Source organism: Myotis myotis, unplaced genomic scaffold (genome assembly GCF_014108235.1).
Source record: "Myotis myotis isolate mMyoMyo1 unplaced genomic scaffold, mMyoMyo1.p scaffold_m19_p_12, whole genome shotgun sequence".
Taxonomy (NCBI): domain Eukaryota; kingdom Metazoa; phylum Chordata; class Mammalia; order Chiroptera; family Vespertilionidae; genus Myotis; species Myotis myotis.
In genome coordinates, this window is record NW_023416316.1 from 8,730,481 (window position 1) to 8,754,483 (window position 24,003).

Below are 24,003 nucleotides of genomic sequence, written 5' to 3' on the forward strand. Positions count from 1 at the left end.
GGCCCTCGGCAGAGAAAGTTCGCTGATCCCTGGCTTCGCGTGGGAGCTCTGCAGAGCCCGGGTTCACGTCCACCTTTGAGTCCCAGAGCAGCTGACTTAACTGACCTCTGTGCACAGTGAGTGCTCAGTGAACTGCAGCCACGACCTTCACATTCAACATCACCTTCATCACCACTGTTACCACTGTCAACACCCTGGTCACCGTCATCACTATAATCCCCATTGCTATTGCCATCATCATCATTAACACCATCATCATTCATCACCATTATCACCACGATCACCATCACTGTAATACCTCACTATGGCATCATCACCATTAACACCATCATTCATCACCATTATCACCATCATCACCATCATCATCACATTCATCACCATCACCACCATTATCCCCATTATCACCTTTATCATCGCCAATATCCCCATCATCTTATTCAGCACCATCAGCACCACTATCACCATCATCATCATATTTATCATCATTATCACCATTATCCCCATCATCATTCATCACCATTATCACCATGATCACCATCACCACCATCATCATCACCATCATCACTGTAATACCTCACTATGGCATCATCACCATTAACGCCATCATTCATCACCATCATCATCACATTCATCACCATCATCACCATTATCCCCATCATCATTATCCCCATTATCATCTTTATCATCGCCAATATCCCCATCATCTTATTCAGCACCATCAGCACCACTATCACCATCATCATCATATTCATCATCATTACCACCATTATCCCCATCATCATTCATCACCATTATCACCTTCATCATCATCGCCACAGATCACTCCCCCTCTAAGGCAGGTCCCTGGAAAAGCTACTCCCCTGTGTTGCCTCAGTGCCCCCTGCTCCTCAAGACCTCAGGCAGCTTATCTTACTTCCCTGTGCTTCCCCAAGGTCAGGAGAGGGCAGTATGGGGTGGGCCTGGTGGAAGGAGCTCCCTAGCCCCCAGGCAGCCTCTCCCTGCTTAAGCTGCTCTTCACGTCCTGGCTGTGGCAGAAAAATCTGCTCCAAAGTGAGGGACAATGGTCCTGCATCATCAGTTGGGCATACTCCCCCCATCCCACACCCCACACCCCACACTCGGCCTCCAGCTGCCTCCTCCTCTTTCAGGCCCAGCCTCAAAGAGAACAAAGCTGGATTTTAATAATCCCCTCAGCCATCTGCTCAGACCCAACTGTGTGTGAGGCCTTGCCCACCAGCACCCCTCTCCTCCCAGGATGACCCAAATCTGGGGGAAGCCCAGCCCTCCGTGCCCCCTGTCTCACCTGTCCCTCCCCCAACCTCAGACCTGGCCCACCAAGGCCCAACCTGAGGAGCAACAGGAACTGAGCAGCTTCCAGCAGAGGCCCCGTTGTTTTGGGGATCAGAGGAGCTTGAAGCAGAGGGGACAAAGGCTTCTGCAGATGCCCTGGGGCGGGGGGGGGGGAGGGCTGAGGATGGTGTGGACAGCTACTGAGCCGTCTCCAGAGCACAGCAGGAACCACCCCTGGGCTCCAAGGTGCCCCTTAAAGCCTCAGTGTCCCATGGTGCTCCCCCAGGCTGCACTCCCTCTCTTAGCGGGGTTAGGCGGTGAATGGGGAATCTGTGAGTGTGGGAAACATTGGGTTAAATAACTGACTACACTCTGCACAGATGGGTTTCTCCCAGCCTTTAAAATGCTAATGGGCTTTATGAATGGGGTGGAGAAGGGGAGAGAGTGGAGAGAATAGGAGATGTTTCCTCAATTCCTCTGAACATAGAAACCTCTCTTGCTCCAACCCCCACCACATCCCACCTCCACCAGGGGCTTTTGGACCAACTAGTGGCCCTCAAACCATACACTTTTAGAAAAGGCAGTGCTCCGCCATCCCTACATTCTTTTGGGGATAATTTCTGGTCTCTTCAGCCTCCCAGATCCCCCAGCAGCTGAGAGGCGCTGAGATGGGGGACAGAGGCTGCAGGGAGGTGGCCACTGGACATCAAATATGTGAGGTCACCATAAACTCTGGCTCTAAGCTGGTGTAGCGAACAGAGCCAGGCAGTGATGCCTGACCACCCGGGCTCCCTGCCCCCAACCAGTCCCGATCCGGGGATGGTCCCAGGCCTGGCCATGGACTTCCTGGTCAGCTCCCCAGCGGCAGAAGCCAGAGCCTGGTTCTGCTAGACGGTGTGGTGGTGGACGTGGGCTTTGGGACCAAACTGCCCGATCAAACCCCAGCTCTGGCACCTATCTATGGAGTGATCTTGGGCAAATGACGGAACCGCTCTGTGCCTCAGTTTCCCCCATGGTAAATCCCCCAGGACAGTGGCCATTCACATCCCTTATTATTATTGCTGTTATCACTCCATCAGTATCATGCTGTCTGGCCCCACACGTCTGCCGTAGACCGAGTGTCGCTGGGCTCCCCCAGCGTGGGGAGAAGCGCCCGCTTTGGAACAGGCAGGCCGCGGGTTAGTCCCAGCTCTTCATCCCTTGCCAGCCGTGGGATGTTGAGCAAACCCCTCTGCCTCGCTGAGCCCCGGTTTCCTCTTGGCCAGGGCCTGGCACCTTTCACTGCTCAGCAAAGGCAGTCTCCTCCCTGGGCCCCCACTGTTGCTGGCCCCCCACTGCCAGGCCTGGCCTGGGTGCCCAGGGCAACATCTCCAGCCTGGCTCCCTCCTTCCCCCAGTAGGTCCAGCCCTCCCCACGTAGGACTTGGAGCAGAGGGAGGGGCTCAGCAGGCCCAGGGGAGGTCACTCGGGCTGAGGGGCCCGAAGGAGCGGGAACACCTCCACCTCCCTGCCCAGGGTGGAGTCTACGGAGCCCTGGGTAGAGCAAGAAGCCTGGCTGGAAGCCGTAGGCCCCGTGGGACCTGGCGAGTCCCCTCCCCTCCTGGGCTCCGTGTCCTCAGCCCACTGGGATGGACAGCCCTGCCTTCCTGCTCCCCAGGGCAGCTGTAAGACTGGGTGACCAGCAGCATATTGCCCTGCTTCTAGAAGGCTCCAGCGGGCCATGCCCCCACTTCTCTTGAGGAGAACCCACAGGCAAGGAGGCCTTTTCCCAGAAAGGGGGTGGGTGAGCTGGCACCGAACCACTCCAGCCCGCCCGGCTTCCCTCCTGAGGGGTCTCAGGCACCAGAGGTGACCGCATACAGGGAGACCCAGTCCCCACTGGGCTGGGGATGCGAGGCGGCACCAGGGCTGTGCTCCCACGTGTCCACCTGCCCGTGTCTGCGCTGCACCTGGGCACCCAGTACACACCTCCATAGTGACACTGTTCATAAGAATAATATTCCCCAATTCTATGGAAGAACTCGCCAGGTGCCAGGTCCCTATACCGACTCCTCCCCTTCATCAGGAAAGGACAGAAGGAAAGGCGGGAGGGAGGAGATGCCTCAGGCCTCTACCCCTGACCATGACCTCTGGCAGCCTCTGCCTCTCCTGGGGCCCCAGTTCCCCAATCTGTAAGACAGGGCACTGCGGGTTTGCACGGGATCACAGTTCCTTTCCACAGGACCTTCTGGGGTCTGCAGTCATGAGAATGTGGCTTCCGGGGAGAGGATGCCCCACCCAGCCCCTCTACTGTCCTCCCAGCACCCCTCCCTCCCACCCCTGAGTCCGCTCAGAAGCTCAGAGCTGTGAGGAGGCTTAAGATACCGGGCAGAGCCCACTGGCTGCCCAGAGGCAGGTCAGATGAACCCCCTGTACAGATGTGTCCGAGGAGGCTGGGACAGGAAGGGCCTGCCTGTGTGTGAGGCCGGTGTGGGGACAGAGAACTGCTCCAGGACAGGCCCCTTCCGCTGTCGCATCTGGCTGCTTCCGCCCACACTCAGAGCACTGCCAGAAGGCTGAGTGCAGAGCTGTGGTAGGGGGAGGGCCAGAGCATGTTGGTTTGAGGGGGGAGGCCAGGAAGGGGAGCGTCTGCACCTCTGCCCCTCAGCTCCGCCCCCTCCTCCTTGGCTACCTGATGGGGCAAGAGCAGGGAGGGGGAGACAGGAAACCACAGGGGCTGCCGCAGGTCTCACTTCCTGCCTCACCCCAGAAAAGGGGAAGGTCCCTCAGCCTCCTCCTGAGTTGGGGTGGGGGCTGGGCGGGCAGCCAGCTCTATTGGGTGGGTGGGTTTCTCCCTCCATGCTCCCCTGCCACACACTTGGCACTCACTCAGCACTCAGTGGGGGCGGAGAGGGGGGGCTGTGGTCAATGGTGGGGAAGAAGAAAGGCAGAGTGGGGACCCAGGAAGGAGCAGGCCCGGGAAACAAGTACCAGAGGCTGAGAAGAAATTCCTGCTACTTCCTTGAGGCTCAGAGAGCCCAGGGATCTTCCCTAAGGTCACACAGCTGAGCAACAATGGGTTCAGGCATCGAGCCCAGGCGATCTGAGCCCAGGGCTCACCTAGACGGAGAGAGCTTCTGCTGCAGTCCCTGGGGACCCTGGAATCCAGGATTCAAGAACGTCAATAACGGAGCCTGGGCCTGGAGACCTCTGGTCAAGGTCACAGACCACGTGACCTTGCGGTAGGACAAGGAAGGACTGGGCTCCACTATGGCCGGGAGGCAGGTCTCAGGAGGCGGGAGGCAGACTGTGGGAAAGGGTCATCCCCCCGGCGGCCAGGCCCACGCCTCCCCCACCCAGCCATACCTTGGCCCCCAGGCGCAGCTGGTCGATGGTGTTCTCGGCCTCCGCATACTTGGTGAGGAGCTTGTGGTAGTCCTCCTGCAGGGCAGGGACAGCGAAGTGGTCACCACCCAGGCTCCTCGCGGCCAGGCCCCCACAGGGAACCCACCCCCCAAAGGGGCTTCTGGGAGGCTCTTTCAGGCTCACGTGCAATGCCGACCCCCGTGGCCAAATTCTGGGGTGTGAGAGGCAGCAGGGCAACTCAGCCAGCAGCCCTCCCACCGTCCGGACAAGGAGTCAGGGAGGAGGGTCCCCGGGCTGTGGTACCAAGCATGACACACCCCCGTCACGGAGGACCGAGGACCGTAACTACTCGCATCCAGGTCCCCTGCCCGTCTGTGGGCTCTGTGGGTAGGTGAGGCCCCCATCTGTCCTCCCTACCACCCACTCACAGCTTAAGTAGTATGTGCTGAGTAAGTACATTTTAATGGCTGAAAGAATGAACAATCAAGGGTTCCCTTGGTAGAAAAATAGAGGACTTGAAAATGACCGTTGCATCTACCCAGAGTCACTATTTTCCTTAAACAAAACAGAAGGGTGTCATTAAGACAAGTCATGCTAGAGGGGAAAGCAAAAGCAGACGTCACCGGTCACCTTTGCAGGATGCTAGGGAAGTGGCGCGTTGTTCTGAAAACTGGTAATGAGGGCAGAATCAAGCATCTCTCCCCGATGGGAACAAGACCTTGGTAACCAAGCAGTGGGTGAGGGAAAGTTTTACTTTACAGAAAATTTCCATCACGTACACACAGAAGGGACGGTAGCCTGAGGCTGCCACCATTTGTCACCCCAAGTGAAGGAAGAACTTGACCAAGGCAGTGGCATCGGTGGCCACTCCCATCACAGCCCAGAGGCCAGCAGGCACCCCCGGCCTCCTGACGGGACCACCCATGATGTGTGCTTGCACCAAACTCCCTACCTGGGTGGTGCTCACGGTCTGGAGGGGAAATAAACAGGTGATCACAACCCGAAAGACTCACTGGCCAAATAGATGAGCTGTGTTTGGATCCTAATTCGAACCCACTACAGCAAACAAGCCACTTATGAGACACATGGAGAGAGCTGAACATGGACTGGGTATCGGTAATATTAAGGAATCGGTGTTAACTTTTAGCTCTGATAGTGGCATTGTGGTTATGTTTAAGGGAGAATCCTTATCTTTCAATGTATGTACTAAAATATTTTTGAATAAAATGATCTGATGCCTGAAATTTGCTCCAAAATACTCCAGTAGGGTGAGTGGGAGGAGGGGAGCCATAGATGAAAAAGGTTGCCAGGGGCTGGGTGATGGGTAAATGGGTGGAAACTGGGTGATGGAGATAGGGGCTCCTTCTGCTATTTTTACTCTTGTATGTTTCAAATTTTTTTCACGGCAGAAGTTAAAAGCAAACAAACACAGACCATCCCTGCCGCGTGAGTGCGATCACTTCTCTTTCTGAGCAAAGGCCTGGGACGATCTCCGTGGGTCAGGGTACAGGCCTCTCTCCAGCAGCAGGGGCTCCTGGCCCAGCCCGAGGGGCCCCAACCCACCCAGGCCAGCGGCAGGTGCCTTGGCAACATGCCTGTAGACATGCGTCCAGCTTACCTGGAGCTGATGGACCAGCTTGGTGGCTTGCTCGGGCGTCTGAAATTCTTGGGGTACCCTGGTGATGGGGTGGGCAGGGGGTGGGTCCTTCCCCACGCAGGCTTCCCCACTGCTCAACAGCACCTCCCGCACAATCTCGGCAGGTGATTTGAAAATCAGGGGTCGGATGGGATCCTGAGGCTGCCTGCTGTGCCTCCTGGCCTTGGGGGGGTGGTAGCTGTCCTCTTTGGGGAACCTCACCCGGGGTCCCACCTTGGAGAAATCAGGGAGCGGGTAGTTCAGCCGCCCCCGGCCGTAGTTGGGGGCATCAGAAGATGAGTGGCCAGCCACAGTGGCTCCCGGCCTGCGCGGCCTGTCCTGCGGGGCTGGCCTGGGCGGAGGACTCAGGCGGCTGATGGAGCCAGTGAATCGGGAAGGGAGCGCCTTAGGTGATATCCGTGCACGCTTCCAGGAGTGGCCCCCCGGCTGAGGGCAGGAGAGACTGGCCGATCCTCTCCTCCATCTATCTGCAGGACACTGGAGGCTCTGGGCTGGGGGGACTGAGGAGTCCTGGAATTCCGTGGGCGTTGCCAGAGCAACGCCTCCTCCAGTTCTGTCATCTGGGCTTAGGAGGTGGTGGCTGGGGCTCTGTGGTGAAGTTTCCTCGAGGGCAGTGGGCTGGGGGACACCCGTCTCTCCTTCCCAGGTAGAATCAAGGCTGTCACTAGGGTGGCCGAGGCTCACGGTCCCGCTGCTCCAGGACTTTGCAGAGCTGAGGTCAACAGTTGGGTTGACCTCAGAATGTTCTGGAAGTTTGTCTCCACTGGCTTGTTTGCCCGAGGCCACCCAGCTTGTGGCGTGACCCCACCCCAGAGCCACGGGACTGGGGGTTCCATCATCCCCGGAGCAGAGACTAGCCTCATACTCCGACCTCGGGGAGCTCTCTCCGGCTTCGTCATCTCCGAGGGCCTCCTCTGGCTCCTCCTCAGTCATGCCCGGCGGAGGTTCCTGCTGGGGGAGCCAGTCGGGAGGCAAGTTGGAACTTTCTGGGCTGTCCACATCCTCTGCTTCGAACTCTGGAAAGACAGGTCCTCTCTTAGCACTTTCGGGTCTGGACTCACCGTGGAATGTTGCCTAAGTCATTTCACCCCTCGGGCGTTCGTTTCCTCATCAGTGGGGATGGCCAGACGCCCAGAAAGCCCCCACCCACCTATGGCCACGTACTTACATCACCTCCTCCGGTGTCTCAAAGGTCCTCCAAACTCAAACCTCAAACCTGTCTCAGCAAATGGCAACACCATCCCATCCAGCTGCACAAGCCAGAAACTGGGAGGCATCTTGTCATCGCCCCCCGCCTCCCTGACCCCATCATCCAATCGGTCTCCATCACCTCCTGTAGAGCTGTCAACTCACCCACTGCTCTGAAGTCCAGCACCACCACCTTTGCCAAGACAACATCCTCTCACCTGAAGCCCTGCAGTGGCCACCTAATCGTCTCCTCAGTCCTCACCCTCACCCCCCACCCCACCCCGTCGGAAAACTCATCAACATCTTCCTGTTGTTCCCAGGATAGAGCTGAACCTTTATAAGATCCTGAGGCCCCTGCCTCCAGCCCCCATTAGCTCTCCTGACCCGTCTCTCTCCAGGGTCCCCCTGCCTCTCCCTGCTCTGGTCCTGCCACATCCTCTCCCACCACAGGGCCTCTGCACATGCTGGTCCTTCCACCCTCCCCCTCCCTTGGCCTAGTTGACTCCTATTTGTCCTTCGGGCATTAGCTCAACCTTGACCTCATCAAGGAAGAATTATCACATCTCCCTTCATACGTGTTCACAAGACTGAATACCTTTACTTGGAGATACTTATCACAGCTGCAGTTTTGCACTTGTTTATGTGATTGTATCATTAATATCCCCCCACCCACACACACACACTACACTGTAAGTTCCATAAGCATCAGAACACCCTGTTTTTATTTACTATTGCATTTGCAGAGTAGGTGCTCAATACTTGTTGACTTAATGGAAAGAAGGAAAGGAAGGGAGGGAGGGAGGACAATAAAGTATGCAAAGCTCCAGGAAATGGACAATTGTTGTCATTGTTACATAGTAGGTGCTCAAGAAATAGTCACTCATCCACCCACCCATCCATCACCCACTCGTCTATCCATCTACCTATCGACCCAGCCACTCACCCATCCGTTACCTACCCACCCATTCGCCTATACATCATCCATGTAGTCAGTGTTTATTGAGCACCTTCTCTGTCCTCGATACGATGAAAGCCTTTGAGATAGAGCCAAAGCTCCATGAGACACAGTCTGTCTCCTGCCAGGCACAGACTCTCTGCTCTGGTTAAGCGCCTTTGTCATAACCCTTGTACCACTCTCTGCTCCCCTGTGCTCTTTCCCCTCCCCTTGGAATCTCTACATCCTTCAACTCCTTAAAATATCCTTCAGCAAGTCTCTCTTGTTTACAATAGCACATGCTTAGTCCAGAGAGGTTAAGCATCTTGCCAAAGATCACACAGCAGTTCACAGCAGGCCTGGACCTAAAACCCAGGTCCCAGCCATGCAGGCAAGTTAGCTTCTGCCACTGGGGGTTATGGAGTGAGATGAAGAGAGTGGGCTTTGGAGCCAGGGAGCCCTGGGTTCGGTCCTGGTCCCTCTGGTCCCTTCCAGGGGGCCATGGGCAAATAGCTGACTCTCTGGCAGTCCTTACTCAGACTAGAGGCTAGTCCCTCCTACCTGGAGGGAATGAGACAAGTCCCGGGCTGTGCCTAGCCCTGCACCAGGCACACAGTAGGGGCAAAGGACATGGCAGCTGCTGTTACATCATAGCAGAGGGTTACCATGTGACCTGAGGAAGAGATGCCTCTGCCCTTTCCTCCCAGTGCATCCCAGGCACTGTCCTGAGGGAGAGCTCAAAAACAGATCCTGGTCTAAAGTTGGTCTCCATGCAAAGGGAAGACTTCTTTTAGAAAACAAGGGATGCCAACATCCCCACTGCTAAATGGGATTTTACAAAATCTTCAAAACGGGCATAACCAGGCCATTTCAATGACCAGGGTTCTTATCAAAGCGCGTGTGCAGAGATGTGCTAATGACGCCCATCTCCGCGTGGTTTATAATGGCAAAAACTAGCAGCGACCTAAGCGCCCAGCGGCAAGGGATTGGGCCAGCACATTTCAGAATGTCCACACCACGGAACTCCCAGTCAGCCACAGGAGTGACTTGTGGAAGACTATCTGATGAGCTGGGCAATGTTCATGTCTATTAAGTTACAGAAAAGCAGGTTACAATACAGTCATATTACATTTGCATCTGTAGACACGTAAGGAAAAAAGTTATCTGGATATGTCATTTTTAGTTTTTCCTCTTTTTCTATTTCCTGCAATAAACAGTATCACTTATGTAATTTAAATCTTTAAAAATTTTAAATTATAGACTTCATAGATTTCAATTAAAATTGTTTCTAAAACTCCCTCCCTCTCCCCGCCTCCCGCCAGAAGGTAGGATGTTTGGGGGACAGTGTGAGGCTGGGGGAGTCAGTCTCACCTTCCTCCGCAGACTCTCCCGATTCGGATTCGGATTCGGATCCGGATCCTTGGTGCCCATCAGGTTGCGGTTCCGAGTCCCACTGCCGAGGCTGCAGGTGCTGCTGGGCCCGGCAGAAGTCCTCCAGGAGCTCGGGGCTGGTGGCGCTGGGAAAGGGCTCCTCGGCTCCCCAGCTGTGTGGGCCGCCCCCACAAGCATCCTTTTCCTCCTTGGCCCAGGTCCAGCACCGCCGCGGGGGCCCCTTCCCCAGGCCTGGCTCGGACCAGTGGACCTCGGTCCCCGAGCTGGCCATTGGGCCCGGCCTGCGCTTCACCTGGACCCCTTCACCTAGGCCACTTCATCTTCAGGACGTGGCGCTGCCACTCAGGGCATCAGAGTCACCGGCTCCTCTCAGCGCCAGCCATCCTGCCTGTCGAGGACACAATCGAGGGACAGCATTAACCCTCAAGTCCCCTTCTTTCTACAGAACAAGAAGTTACCAGCAGGAATTCTGGAATCAAAAGCCCTGGTTCTGCTCCTGGCTCCATCCCCATGAAGCTGTGTGACCCTGGGCAAGTCACCTGTTTTCATGTTCTTCATCAGTGAAATTGGGGTAATAATTCCCAGCTCCCTCAAGAGTTGGGGGAAATGACCCAAGATGCATGATAAGGGGCCCAGCAGCCAGCACTGGCAGGTGTGGGTTGTGTGCTAGGATTGTTACCAGGTGCCAGGCTCCGTGCATGGGCACTGGGCACAGGTCAGACCCTGGGGGGTAAAGGATAGGGCAGGGGCCCAGCCCATTGAGAAGCCACTTCCTCTGGGAACCCTCCCTGACCCCCCCCCCCCCACTGGTAAGAATCCAAATCGGGAGTAGGGGGATGGAGAAAAGAGCATTCCAGGACCCCAAATAATTCAAAACAGATAAACAAATACACGCGCATGCACGCGCACGGCAGCACTACTCACAAGAGCCCAACGGTGGAGACAACCCAAACACCCATCAACGGTGACTATAACAGCCATGTTCTAAACGTACAATGTCCTATTAACCAGCCATAAAAGAATGAGGTCTGATCCCTGCTACGGCATGGATGCACCTGAAATATTTTGCTGAGTGAAAGAGGCCAGACACAAAGCCCACACACAGTGTGGCCACATTGACATGAAATATCCAGACCAGGTAAATGCAAGAAGGCAGGCTGGTGGTTATCAGGGCCTGGGGGACGGGGGACTGGGGAGTGAGTGCTTAATGGCCACAGGGTTCTTTTGGGGGTGATGAAAATGTTTTGGACTAGACAGAGGTGGGGGTTGCACAACATTGTGAATATACCATAAGCCGCTGAATTGTTCACTTTAAAATAGTTAATTTTATGTTATGTGACTATCACCTCAATTTTTTTTAAAAAAAAGCATTCCAGGCAGGGGGATCAGCGAGTACAAAGGCCAAGAGGCAGGAGGGGTGACTGGTTCAAACCACTGCCAATTGAATGGCAGAGAGTATGGGCAAAGAGGGGTGGTGGCCAGACTCAGGAGGGCCTCTGAGGTCCCGCTCAGGCCCTTGAAGGGCATCCCAGATCCGGGAGAGCACACCGAGGTGTGGCTTACAAGATCCTCTCTGGCTGCTCTGGGGGATGAACCAGAAGTGGGGAACCTGGCTGGCTGCCGGGGGACCTGTGGCAGCAGAAAGAGGACTCCTCCCCACCTGCCTTCTATCCTCTCCTTTCCCTCTCCTTCCCTCCCTCTCATCTCCTCTTGCCTCCTTCTTTCCCTGCCCTCCTGCTATGGCCAACACGCCCCAGGCACCCCCTCTGTGCCCAGCACCACGGAGTCCTGGGAATAAAGCTGACCGAGCAGCAGGCAAGGAGCTCGGCGGGGCCTCCAGGCCTGGCTCTACAGGTGGGCAAACTGAGGCCCAAAGAGCAGAGGGGCCTTGCCTGAAGCCACACCTCAGCCAGGACCAGGCTGGGGTGAAAGGTCACCTTGGAGCCAGGTCAGGCTCCTCCTTCCATGCGGTGGAGACGACTGAGTATAAAAAACGCTGGGCCTCCGAGGACAAACAGGTCTGTGTTTGTCTCCGCAGCCTCGTGAACACTTGGGTCTTGGTCAGTCTGATCTGCACGGCTGAGAAAAGTCAGCAGCAACTATTTCTGGATAGAAAGCTCCCCAGGGAACATGCCGCCCGAGAAAGGCTACAGCCTTCTCAAGGCCTGGGGTAGGGAGGGGAACAACGTTCTCCCCTCCGGCTGCAACCCTGCTCCTTGGACAGGGCTCAGGGGCCCCTTCCCCTCCCTGCCTCTATCTCCCTCTCTCCCCCGGAATGTGCTCCAGATCACCCTGTGAGTGACCCCGGGACCCCCCTCCCCAGGCTTCTCTTCTCTTGCCGGCCTGGGCCCGAAGCTTTACCTGTGTGTTCTCAGGTGAGTGGGTCCCAGGAAAACTGCTTTTCAGATGAGAAAACAGAAGCTCAACATGGAAGGGACTTGGCCAAGATCACCCAGCTGCTCAGTGACAGAACAAGATTTGAAAGTGTCCGCTTTGAAAAGCCCAGTGGTCTCCAGATTTTTTTTTTTTTAATCACACAGCTCATCAGGAAAAATATAAATTTGCTTGTATACCCTATATATATAGGGTGGGGCAAAAGTAGGTTTACAGTTGTGAGTACGCAAAACAGAGTTTATACTTGTATTACTACTTATTAATTATTGTATTATTTTCTATACGAACAACTGTAATCCTACTATTGCCTAACCCCGTATATTTCTTATAACTTTATAGACATGTAGTCTCATGCGAATATATTACATATATTAGAAAAAATATATCAAAGATGCAATAGAAAATAAATATTTTAAAGGGACATTCTAATCCTTTTCCCATACCCTCTGGGGGGTCTCTACCCCTCTTGGAAATCCCTGTTAGTGGGCCTTAAACTTGAGTGCTCTTACGAATCCTCTAAGAATGTAGACTCCTAGGCCGACCCAAAGAGCGGAACTTGGTGGCCCTGGGATAGGGCCCAGGAGTCTGCGTTTTAAACCAGCTTCCCCGGCAAGGCCAGCCCTTCAGGTTGACTAGACCTCTCGCAGCTGCTACAATGGCAGGTGTGACAGGTGCTAAGAGCTGTTGCTTTTCTATTTCTGAAACATCTGCCTGAGGAAGGGGCTGGGGAGGCGTGTGGTTTTTTGACTTTTTCAAGGGCTTTTTGCTAGCCGTGCCTCAGAGCAGCCTGCCCAATCACAGAGGCCTCCGGGGCACAAAGAGGAACATCCTGTCTCCCGGGATGACTCAGTCAGCTCAGAAATCTCACTGTGACCGGGGGAGGCAGCTGCGGTCACTGGCGGGGGGTTTGCACAGGCACCCCAGGCCCTGAAAGCTGCGAGCTTCTCTGAGCAGGGACTCTGTCTTCCACCCAAGTCCCAGCCCTCGGTGCTGCGGAGTTCAGAACCGGCCAGTCAGCTGGTCAGTGAACACACATGAGCGCCAACCACATGCCAGCCTCAGGCTGCACCAGGACACGGGCTCACTGGGCTGCTGCGAGAGAGAAGCCAGCTGGGCGTGAGAGACCGGGTTCCGGGCCTGGTGCTGCTGCTCCGTGGTGAGCCGTTGGCGGGCTTTCCTCACTGTAAAACGAAGACAGGCCATCTGCTCTTGCCACCACCAGGCGGGATGGCCCGGGGAGGTGGGGCTGGGAGGTGGCTAAATGAACTTTGGGGTTCCTGTTTGTCTCGTTGGCTTCTGAGGGCAACAGCCTCAGAACTGCTACCCCGCTTCTGGGGTCCCATTTCACTGTCACAAAGATATATATTGAGCAAATTAACTTTAAAAAAAAAAAACCTACGACCTCCTACTGTGTGCCAAGCACTACACCAGACTCGGGAATACAGAAATGAGCAGAAGCGTTCCAAAATTTCAAATGAAGGCAAGGTGGGGGAAGACAACACAGAGAGTTATTGAAGAAGCATCAAGTTGACAAAGAGGATTTGGGCGAAGAACAAGAGGGAAGGGCATTTCAGGCAGGAGGAACAGCATAGGCCAAGGCACAGAGGGGCGGGGTGAAGGCTCTAGCATGTGAGCTGGGGCCTGAATCCAGGAAAGCCCTGTTAGTATGAAGTCCCCTCAAAGGTCCCTGCCAGCCCTGGAGAATCTAGCCCCACCAGGAAGCACCAATCACTACCCGCGCCCCCCCCCCCCCCGCCCCGTTTTGTACATCTCCCCCACTCCACAGCACCGCCCCTACCCCTAGCTCTCTCAAGGGTCTATGAGACCCTGTGGTCTCTCCAGTTCCCGAGTGGGTCAGCCACGCCGACTCAGCGGCTCCTCTGCCCCCCCCCCAGCTGCTCTGAAACTCAGGATCCTTCCCTTTATGTCCCCTTCTCCCCATTCTCTTTCTCTTCTGCCCCTGCAGCCACGCAGCCCACCTCCCCCTCCCCATGCCTTCTCCAACCAGGGCTGTCCAGGGGCCGCCCCAACCCCCACCCTGACCCTGACATCTCCCAGATGTGAAACGGAGCAAAAGAAAGTCGGCAGGCTCTCACCAGGCCCCACAGCTGCAAGTGCAGCCTGGGGATTCAAACCCAGGGCATGAGACTCTGAAACCAAGGCCATCACACTTTGGGGTGGGGGACAAGAGGAAGGGGAAAGAAACCCCCGATATCAAGTGGCTGGGCTCCTCCAAAAAGGTTGGGCTGTTGGGGGTCAGAGCCCCAATCTTGGCCTCCCTCTCTGACCAGCGGGCAGGGCATCAGCCACTTCCCACTCCGGATGTGCCCCCTCCAGCCCCCGGCTCTCTGGAGAAAGAGGAGAGCGTCCTGGCTGCTACGCACTCTCATCCCGCCAGCCTGGAGCGCTGCACTCGGTCTGCGGGACCATCCCGGCTTCTCCGGGCCCCTCTCTCTGGGGACCCTCTGTTGCCTCCTGGCCGGCTCCTCATCCGTGCATCATGTCTGAGGCCCTTAGCAGCCGTGGGACTGCCTCTCCATGCGCCCATGGGACCCTCCAGCACAGAGAGGAACCAGCCCTTGTCCAAGTTCACAGAGAACAGAAGCAGAGCTCTGACTGGAATCCAGCACCCGAGGCTTGAGGAAATCCCCCTAAAATCCACCCTTGCTGGGGGGCCGGGCTCCCCTCAGCCGGGAGAGAAGTCATACAGCTGTCGCAGCAGCTGCAACTTCCTGGCTGGGCTGGTCCAGCCTCCCCAACTGTCCCGCGTTTCTGACTGGCCTGTCCGGAGGGAAGGCGGCCTTCCCGGGCCCTCCTCCGCTCCCTTACCTCTCCCGGGTTTCACCATCCTGCTGGCCCAGGCTCAGAGGACCGGGGTAGGAGGTCTTTGTTCCAAACCTGGGGAGCCCCCTGCCTCCATGGCGCCCTGGCCCGCCTCCAGGCCGCTCTGCCAGCCCGAGCTGCTGCTGCTCACAGGCAAGCATCGCTCCTCACCTCTCCCCGCCCCGCGGTGGCTGAGGCCGTCTCGCTGAGGCAGGAAGCGCCCGGCCTGATTTCCTACAAGTGTTTGTCAGAAGGAGGGGGTTTGTCTGAGCGCAGCCTGAGACAGAGCAGGAGGAGCTTAACCCCTTGCAGGCCCTCTGTGCGTCTCTACTGCCCAGGAAAGGACTCATGGGACCTGCCCATGTCAGGGCTGGGGACCATCACAGCCAAAATACAGACTGAGGAGATGGAAGCCCCGAGAAGGTCGGGGACTGGCCAAGGCCACTCAGCATGCGGAGGCTGGAAGGAGGCTCCAGCAGCTCCAACCCTCTGCACGCTTTCTCCGCTGCGCCTACCCTCTAGGGCGCCGCCGTGGCCAAGGCCCGTCTCTCACTGGGCCTCAGTGCCCATCTATACACACAATGAAGCTCAGACTGGATGCTTGCTGGCATCCTTCCAGCTCTGGCTCTCCATCCTGTCTGCCAATACGCAACCCCACACCTCAGCGAGGCTGCAATGATTCCTGCCGTCCCACCCACTGTCCTTGCCTCAAGCAGGGCCTATGGCTACATAGGATTTTCCAGGCAGCACGCAGGTAGGGAACTGGCTGATCAGGTGAGTTACCCTGCTGTTCCCAGGGCTCATCTGCCTTTCCCTAAGCCCCCCTCGTTCCATTCATTCATTTGATAGATACTTACTGAGCGTATCTTGTAATGCTCTTCAAGGTGCTGGGAATATGGCAGGGCACAAGACAGGCCAAGCGCTGGCTCCACTCTGGTAGAGGGACAGACAACAAACAGAGAGAGAGGGAGAGAGGGAGAGAGGGAGAGAGGGAGAGAGGGGGAGAGAGAGAGAGGGGGAGAGAGAGAGAGAGGCGTGAACAGGACGGGGAGGGTAGGATGGAGCAGTGATCCACATCTCAGGCTCAACAGAATCCATCTCTGGGCAACAGAGATTTTACAGGGTCTCAGGTGACTGGGATGTGTGCCCTGGTAGAGAACCCACGGGTCAGAGAGTAACAGCTGGGGAGAAGGGTATGGGGCTGGCCAGAAAGGTCTCCGTGATAATGTGGCATTTGATCAAAGCACTGGAAGGAAGAATGGGGCAGAAGCCAGCCACGAGAAGGGCTGACGGCAGAGTATTCTGGATGGGCAACTGCAATGGGTAAGGTGAGAACCAGCTGGGCTTTCCCTGAGAACAGCAGGCTGCATACCCAGAACAGAGAGGGGAGGAGAGGCAGGACCAGGGCGGAGGGGCAGGCTCAGCATCCAGTCAGGCCCTGCTTAGGAGCCAGAGGTTCTGATTAAGGAAACAAAGAGAAAAAGTGTGTGTGTGTGGGGGGGGGGGGGGGGGGGCGATGGTCTCTGTATTGTCCAAAAACCCTCCCAGGTAATTCTGATGAGCAGCCAGGTTTGGGAACCACCAGTGAAGAGAGAAAACTGAATCTTAGAGTCAATACAGACCTGGGTTCAAATCGTTCGCTGGCTCTGGGACCTCTGAGCCTTCATCTCTCTGAGCCTTGGTTTCTTCATCTTAAGACATCCAAGAGGAGTAGCCTCCCCACAGGGTCTCTGCCAAGATCCAATGAGGTCATGTCTGCAAAGTGCAGAACCAGGAGCCTGGAACATGAATGAATGAGTGAATGAGTGATTGAATGAATGAATGAACTTTCTCAAGATCAGCCTTGCGTATATGGCAAAGCCAGGCTAGAACCAGGTGCCCTCATTCCAGTTATCACCGCCCCCACCCCTCCTTCCCTGCCTTTTACCCACATCTGGGTGATGGGGCACCCAGCCTATGGAGCACAGCCAAACCCTAATGAAGCCCCTCCCTGCCAGCTCTGGTGGCCATGTGGCCCATTGTGCAAGGGGCGGGCTCCCCTGACACCCTGTCACTCACTCACTCTCCCTCCCTGGTCATTAACCCGGCAGCACTGCTATCAACGCCAGGTGGCTGCCACTGCCAGGCAGTTGCCCCTGGATAACCCTAAGCCTAGCCTAACACCAAGGAAAACACCCTCTCATGTACTCTGGTCCATCTCCTTGCCACCTCCCAGCCTTACCAGACCTCCCCCACCCTCCCTCTGCGCATGCGGTGCCCCCTCCTCCCACAGGCCAAATTAACCAATGCAGCTGAGCTCATTGTGTACCACCCTCCAAACCCAAGCCTCCCTATTTGGCCCACCTTTCACCCAGGTGCACATCTTGGATCGTTCCCTCTCCCTCACACCTATAACCAATCTCTCATCAACTCCTGTTGATTTTATTTCCTTGTTCTCACCAGAATCTGTCCCCTGTCTGTATCCCCACGTGGCCTCCTGCAAGAGCTCTTGGTCCCTGCAGTCCATACCCGACCCCGCACCAGAGGATCTTGCCAAAACAGAAGCGTCCACACCGGGCCCCTCTGTGCTTAAAACACTCTGAGAAAGAAACTGGAACTCCATAGCCTGGCCGCTGCTCCTGCTTCTGCTCCCTCTGTCCGCCCCCTCCCTCGGCGGCTCCTGCCACACAGGGCTCCTTGCTGTTCCTGGGACAAATGCTCTGTGCTCTGGGACCTCACGCAGCCCCATTCCTTCTCCCTGCCAACTTCCAGGCACCCTGTCGATCTCAGCCCATGTGCCCTCCTTGGGGGCTCACCATTTGGAACGAGAAGTGAAGTCTGTGTCTGACAATGGAGTGGGGTGCTCAGCAGTAGAAGCACAGTCATATACGATGGATGAGCTACCACGTCTAGCCCGTGGCCCAGGCCTGGCTTGTAACCCCTCACAACCACCCACGGAGGCAGGTGTGACACCCTCATCTTACAGGTGGGTAAACAGAGGCCTCTGGTCACAGAGCGGGTGAGTGCGGGGAGAGATTCAAACACACGGAGACCCACCTCTCGGTGACTGCCCTCCGTGCTCTCACCATTGCAGCCTCTGGCGATAATGACTGCCCTGGGCACCGCAGAGTTGGGAGTGCAGCTTATTACCAACTAACTGCAGTTCACCAAGGCCATGTTCTGCCTGTAGAATGAGGCTCTAGTTCTGCACAGAGCCCTTCTGTTTTCTTTTTTGAATATATTTTTATTGATGTTAGAGAGGAAGGGAGAGGGAGAGATAGAAACATCAGCGATGAGAGAGAATCATTGATCAGCACACCCCCTGCTGGGGATCGAGCCCACAACCTGGGGTGAACCAAAAAGAAAGGATGGAAGCCTGGCTTGGGAAGTAAAGACCCAAGTTCCAGGCTGAGTGACGTTGGACCAAGTGGCTTCCCCTCTCTTAGCTTTGAACCTTGGGCTTAATGAGATTTATCCCTGAGGTGATCAGAAATGACCTTCCAGCACTAAATCTCCTGGGTTCTTTGATTGCACTTGCCCGCGCAGGCAGAAACGCCATGTATATGGGAGGCTGCAGGGCACAGGGGTTAGGAACATAGACTTTTTGGGTAGTCAGGCCTCCGGGTTCTCTCTTGAAAGCTGTGTGCCCTTGGGAAAATTGCTTAACCTCTCTGAACCCCAGATTCCCTATCTGTAAAGTGGGGATAATACTGACTTTATAGCATCCTTGGGGTGATAAATGAAACCGTGTGCCTAAAGTCCTGGCCCAGGGCCCAGCTGGTACAGAGCTCACCCATAAATGACTTGGGCCATATCCGTGAAACGCCTAGATGGCCTGTTCCCTGCAGGACTGAGTTTAATTTTCCTGGCTCTGGAGCTTCCCCAGCTCTAGTTTTGGGTCCCGTACACAAAAACCAAAAGCCAGCCCTCATAAGTGGAGAGAAATGCTGCCATCCCCCCATGACCCTCTCCCTGTGACCCCAAAATCAGTTCTGGGGGTCACTGACACAGCTAGAAACTGTGTCCCCACCCGGAATACTTAAGGAGAGGAGGAAACAGGCCAACTGAAACATGGGCTCTGAGGAGGGTGTGGCCACACTGAGGAAAAGACACACATACACACACATTCTCTCTCTCCCCCCCAAATTCATGCTGCATGAAGAGTCAAACAAACAAAAGTGTGCATGCGCCAGGAGTGCACTGACAACAGCAACACTTCATTGAGCACCCATTATGTAAAGGCCTTTCTATAGGGTAGAATCTCATTGTTTAATCTTCATACCAATCCAATGAGTAGGAATTACTGTGTCCATTTCACAGGAGAAGAAGCTGGGTTTGAGCCAAGCTGTCTGGATCCAGAGAGTAAATCATAATCACTGTGCAACTGAACCTTGCAGTAGGTGGAAAGGTTGGAAACAGCCGCAATGTCCAATAATAAGAGATCATTAAATTATGATATTTCCACTCAATGAAATATTATGCTGCTATTAACGGTCATATTGTAGAAGAATATGAAGTGATATAGAAATGTGATATGTTAAGTGAACACGCCAGTTACAGAAGAATATATATCTAGTTTGAGTCCATTAAAGAAAAAAACACAGTAAAATGTGGAGGAAGGGAAGAGAGGGAGAAAGGGAAGGGGAAAAGAAGGGAGGAAAAAGGGAAAAAATGAGAGGTGCTCCAAATGGTTTCAATAATTATTACTAGGTAGTAGAACTAAGGCAAATTTACTCCTTTTCCTCATTGTATTTTCTAAAATAACAGTTGAGTTAAAAAATAAGAGTAAAAAGAGCATTTATTATTCTTTTTTTAAAATATATTTTTATTGATTTCAGAGAGGGAGAGGGAGAGATAGAAGCATCAATGATGACAGAGAATCATTGATCGGCTGCCTCCTGCACACCCCCCACTGGGGATCGTGCCCACAACCCCAGCATGTGCCCTTGACTGGAATTGCACCCAGGACCCTTCAGTCCACAGGACGATGCTCTACCCACTGAGCCAAACCAGCTAAGGCAAAAAAACAAAAGCCGCCACCACACGTCTGTGTAGTCTTTCTGATGAGACCTTGGGCCTGCCCTCCTCATGCCCCCCTGCCCCACCCGTGCCCCACCCATGCAAGCTGAGCAGAGTGGTTGGGCTCTCTGAGGTCCTTTGCAGCCCTGACATTTTGTAACTCCCATCCCACACCTTCTCTCTTCCTCTTTTTGAACTCATACTGTGTGTTCTTTCCTGCACATACAGACATTATGCAACATGCAGGAATATGTGAAAATCACAAAAAGGAAAGGAGGCAATCCCAGCCTTAACCACTCAACATTGTGGGGCATGGCACGTGCTGTCCGATTGGATTCTCATAACCAGGCATTTAATAGATGAAGAAAGGCACAGAGAGGTTACACAACTCGTCCCAAATCACACAGCCCTTTAGAGGCAGAGTCGGATCTGCACCCATAAGTAAAGAGTTACCCTCCAAGTGAATCCCTGACGTGGAGGGTCTGGGTACAGTCTCCTGGACAGATGCCCTTCCTGATCCTTGGTCCTTGGCTGTGTGGCCCCAAGATTCCAAAAGACCAGGTAGGCATCCCACTCTGGTCTTGGTCACGGCCCCTCCCCCAGAATAGGCTCAGCCTCAGGGGAGGGTCGGGGAGGGAGAACGCTGGCTGGGATCTAGAGGCCGGTGCTGGACCGCCCCTGGGAGCAGGGCGCCTCTCTCCACAGCCATGGTGGAGTTCGGCTGGCACCTGGAAAGGGAGATCAGAGCCAAGATGGGACTGCAGGTTAAAAGGGAGGAGGGACTGAGAAATTAAAAATGCAAAGGTCTGCCCGACCACGTGGCTCAGTGGTTGAGAGTCGACCTATGAACCAGAACCAGGAGGTCACGGTTCGATCCCCAGTCAGGGCACATACCCAGGTGTGGGCTTGATCCCCAGTGGGGGGCGTGCAGGAGGCAGCCAATCAATGATTCTCATCTTTGACGTTTCTATCGCTCTCCCTCTTCCTTCCTCTCTAAAATCAATAAAAATCTATTTTTTAAAAAATGCTGAGGTCTGGGGGCAGGAAGGCCTGGCTCCAGATCTGGTAGCTCTGACCGTTAGGTATATTTCTGAACCTCTCTGATATCTTCATCTACAGGCTGGGGTAGCACTTTCTTCAGGAGCATGAGTGTAGAAGAGTAACAGCACAATGTGTTTGCTCAGCTTAGCACATGGGGGTGCTCAGAAAACACAGGAGGGGCGCCGTTAGCATCCTCCTGGCTCACCTGTCACTCACAGCCTACTCCCAGTCACCCTGCCCCTCCAATCCCTTGGGCACATGCTGCCGGATAAATCTTAGAGCATCATTCTGGTCAAGCCTTTCCCTGCTTAAAGACCGTGATTGGTGCTATCACTTTAAGGTTAAAGGTCAGATATTTTGGCCTGGAATTCAGGCTTACACAGACCTGTTCCCAAGTCAGAGGGTTGCTATACCGCACAACTCGCAGAATAAACCAGGAGCCTCATCCAGAAAAGTTTCCTTTCCAAATCCACCCTTCAGAGGATCTGCAGTGGGGTGCGGGCATTTTGACCTGGTTCCCCGCCTGGCCAGGAAGTGATATAATCCAGGTGATCAACAATGTACTAAACACTTACTATGTGTAGGGTTCTGTCCTGGGCACCAGGAGGGTGACTAGTGACAAGATAGACAAGGGCTCCCAGCTTTCTGGACCCCAATCATTGCAGTCAAACCCTTGGCACAATGGCTAGAATGCAGCACTCAATAACCATGAGCTATTATTACCAATAATATTAAGGCTGCTATTCCTTCCTTTCTCTGGGCTTCAGTTTCCTCATCTCCAGACTCAGAATGTAGGCTGCACAAAATTCTCTAGGATGCCACCTCACTTGAGCCTTAAAGTGGCGCTGAAGTGGGCATTACTATTCCCATTTTACAGATGGGAAAACTGAGATGCTCAGAACTGAAGCCAGGCTGAGGATTTGAACCAAGTTCTTTTAACTCCCAGTCTCCAGATCTGTCCCACCTCTCAGGACTGAGGAAGCATAACAAGGACGTGGAATTCAGCTGGTGACTCAGCTGGATGCTCTAAAACATTTTTTCTTCACCCCCTCCTTCTTGGAAATGTCCTTGGTATGTACCAGTTTTCAAAATACACTCTCAGCCCTCAGCGTGACAGCCTCAGTGCCTGGACCATTCCCAGGCTCTCTGGAAACCCCAACCCTGGCGCCCCTGGTGGAAGCTGTGCAGGCTGGTGGGAGCTGATGAAATTTCCTTGCAAGAAACAGCCCAAATCACATGTTTCAAACGCAAACCAGTGGAAGCAAAGGCCCCACATGAGTACCTTCTCCCTCCTGCAGAAGAACTGAGACGGTTCCTGGGAATAAACCCCAAATGGTCCCCAAACACCCTCACCTACTGGTAAGCCAGATAGACGCCCTCAAACAGATGGGCAGAAATTGTTTTCTTGACAAAACAGTACCAAGGGCCAAAAATTAAAACCCATCAACTCGAGAGGAGGCGCCTGGAAAGTTTTCTTGGGAAGTCCCTGTGAGTATCTAACCTCAGTCCTTCATGCTTCAGTTTCAGCTATTTCTTTTCCTTCTGTTCTAGAGCACAGGAACAATGTCTCTTTTCACTGCAGCCTGTCGCAGCTGCTCTTCTCAGCTCCCAAATAGCCCCAGTTTGTTATCAGCAACTTTCCTTTCCAACTTTCTCACCCAGAAGCAGAAGCTTTTGAAATGCAGGTAGTGATCCGCTCCACTCTGCCATTTCTCTCAACAAAAGCTGGGCAAAGGAGTCTCATCCAGGTCGCACCAAAGAACTGGCTCTGGCTCTGTCCCCGCCAGCCCCATCCCACCGGGGAGCCGCCAGCTCTGCACCTGCCCTGCGGTGGCGCCTTTGGCGAAGCCGTGCCCCATTTCTGAGTGTCAGTCTCCCCATCTGCGTACCAACAGGGGCTGGTCTTACATTTCCGCAGTCCATTCCAGTTCCTGCCACTGTCAGAGCTGCCCACCCCCATGCTGGCCCTCGCTCTACCTCTCTCCCCGCCAAAAAGAGGAAAAGAAACTTGCGTTAGGCGTCTGGGGAGGGCGCGCGGCTCGGAGTTGTCAGGGTGCGCGGTTGTTGCCGGGTGAGCGAACCTCACACAAATCCCAGGACGGGAAAGTCCCACCTCCCCGTAACCAGAGCTACCCGGCCACACCTCTAACCCAAACACAGCCCTCCGCCGGGCCAAGGACCACCTCCAGATTCCCTGGGGACCCCTCCCCTCCCTTGGACCCTCGCCAGCCGCAGGCAGGGAGAAAAAGCCAGCGCCCCCATTGTGCGGAGGTGGAGACTGAGGCCGGAAGGTGGAGACCGCCGGGTTTGGACTCAGGATGGATAGCCCATCCAGGACTCCCTCCCGCTCCCAGAGCGGCGATCGGTCTCCTTCCGAGACGGGTGTGCGTGGTTTCCACGTGGGAGAGACCGAGAGCAGCACAGTCCCCGTGGACCCAGGCCCATCGCGCTGCCCACCCTCCCTCCCCATTCCCCCGACAGAGAAACTGAGACCCAGCGAGGGGCCGGAACCTGCCGCGTACCCACCGCGAGCCCCTCCCCGCTCCTCACCTGCTGGCCGCTGCGCGGGGTGGTTTCCTGGAGTTGAGCGGCAAACAAAGGCCTCCAATCCGGGCGCGGGGCGGGGCGGAGACATTTTGCATAATCCCCGAGGCCGGCCTCTGACGGGCGGGGTGCGGCCCCAGGAGGCGGGGTCTCGAAGTTGCACCAATCACAGAGAGGCGGCAGCCTGCGGCCCGCCCTCAGGGACTCAGACTCCACTCCACCGGGAAAAATCTCAAATCTGGGAGGTTGCATGTACTAGTATCTCCGGTAACCGGTCTGGCTGCAGGCGCGAGATTGAAGCCCGGAGTTAGACATTTGTGCAAGGTTGCAGTGAGGAAGAAATAAAACTTTCAGAGTGGAAACGAACTGCTTCATAACAGTAGTAATAATAATATTGT

General features: G+C 55.0%; 1 protein-coding gene across 6 annotated transcripts in view; it reads right to left on the bottom strand.

Annotated features, from left to right (window-relative positions):
- The window catches only part of AKNA (AT-hook transcription factor), a 50,675-nt gene extending 26,948 nt beyond the window's left edge, over positions 1–23,727 (bottom strand). For 3 of the 6 annotated variants that reach the window (XM_036329788.1, XM_036329786.1, XM_036329787.1), the window contains exons 1-4: positions 15,029–15,214; positions 9,785–10,193; positions 6,253–7,307; positions 4,635–4,709 (exon numbers count right to left, since the gene is read on the bottom strand). In XM_036329788.1, the coding sequence (XP_036185681.1) occupies positions 4,635–4,709; positions 6,253–7,307; positions 9,785–10,076 (1,422 nt within the window). In that variant the 5' untranslated portion in view covers positions 10,077–10,193; positions 15,029–15,214. Of the gene's footprint in view, positions 1–4,634; positions 4,710–6,252; positions 7,308–9,784; positions 10,194–15,028; positions 15,215–15,879; positions 15,956–16,644; positions 16,801–23,611 lie in introns of those variants that run through there. The other 3 variants (XM_036329783.1, XM_036329785.1, XM_036329782.1) reach the window with 3 other exon arrangements.
- Between the last annotated feature and the right edge of the window lie 276 nt (positions 23,728–24,003).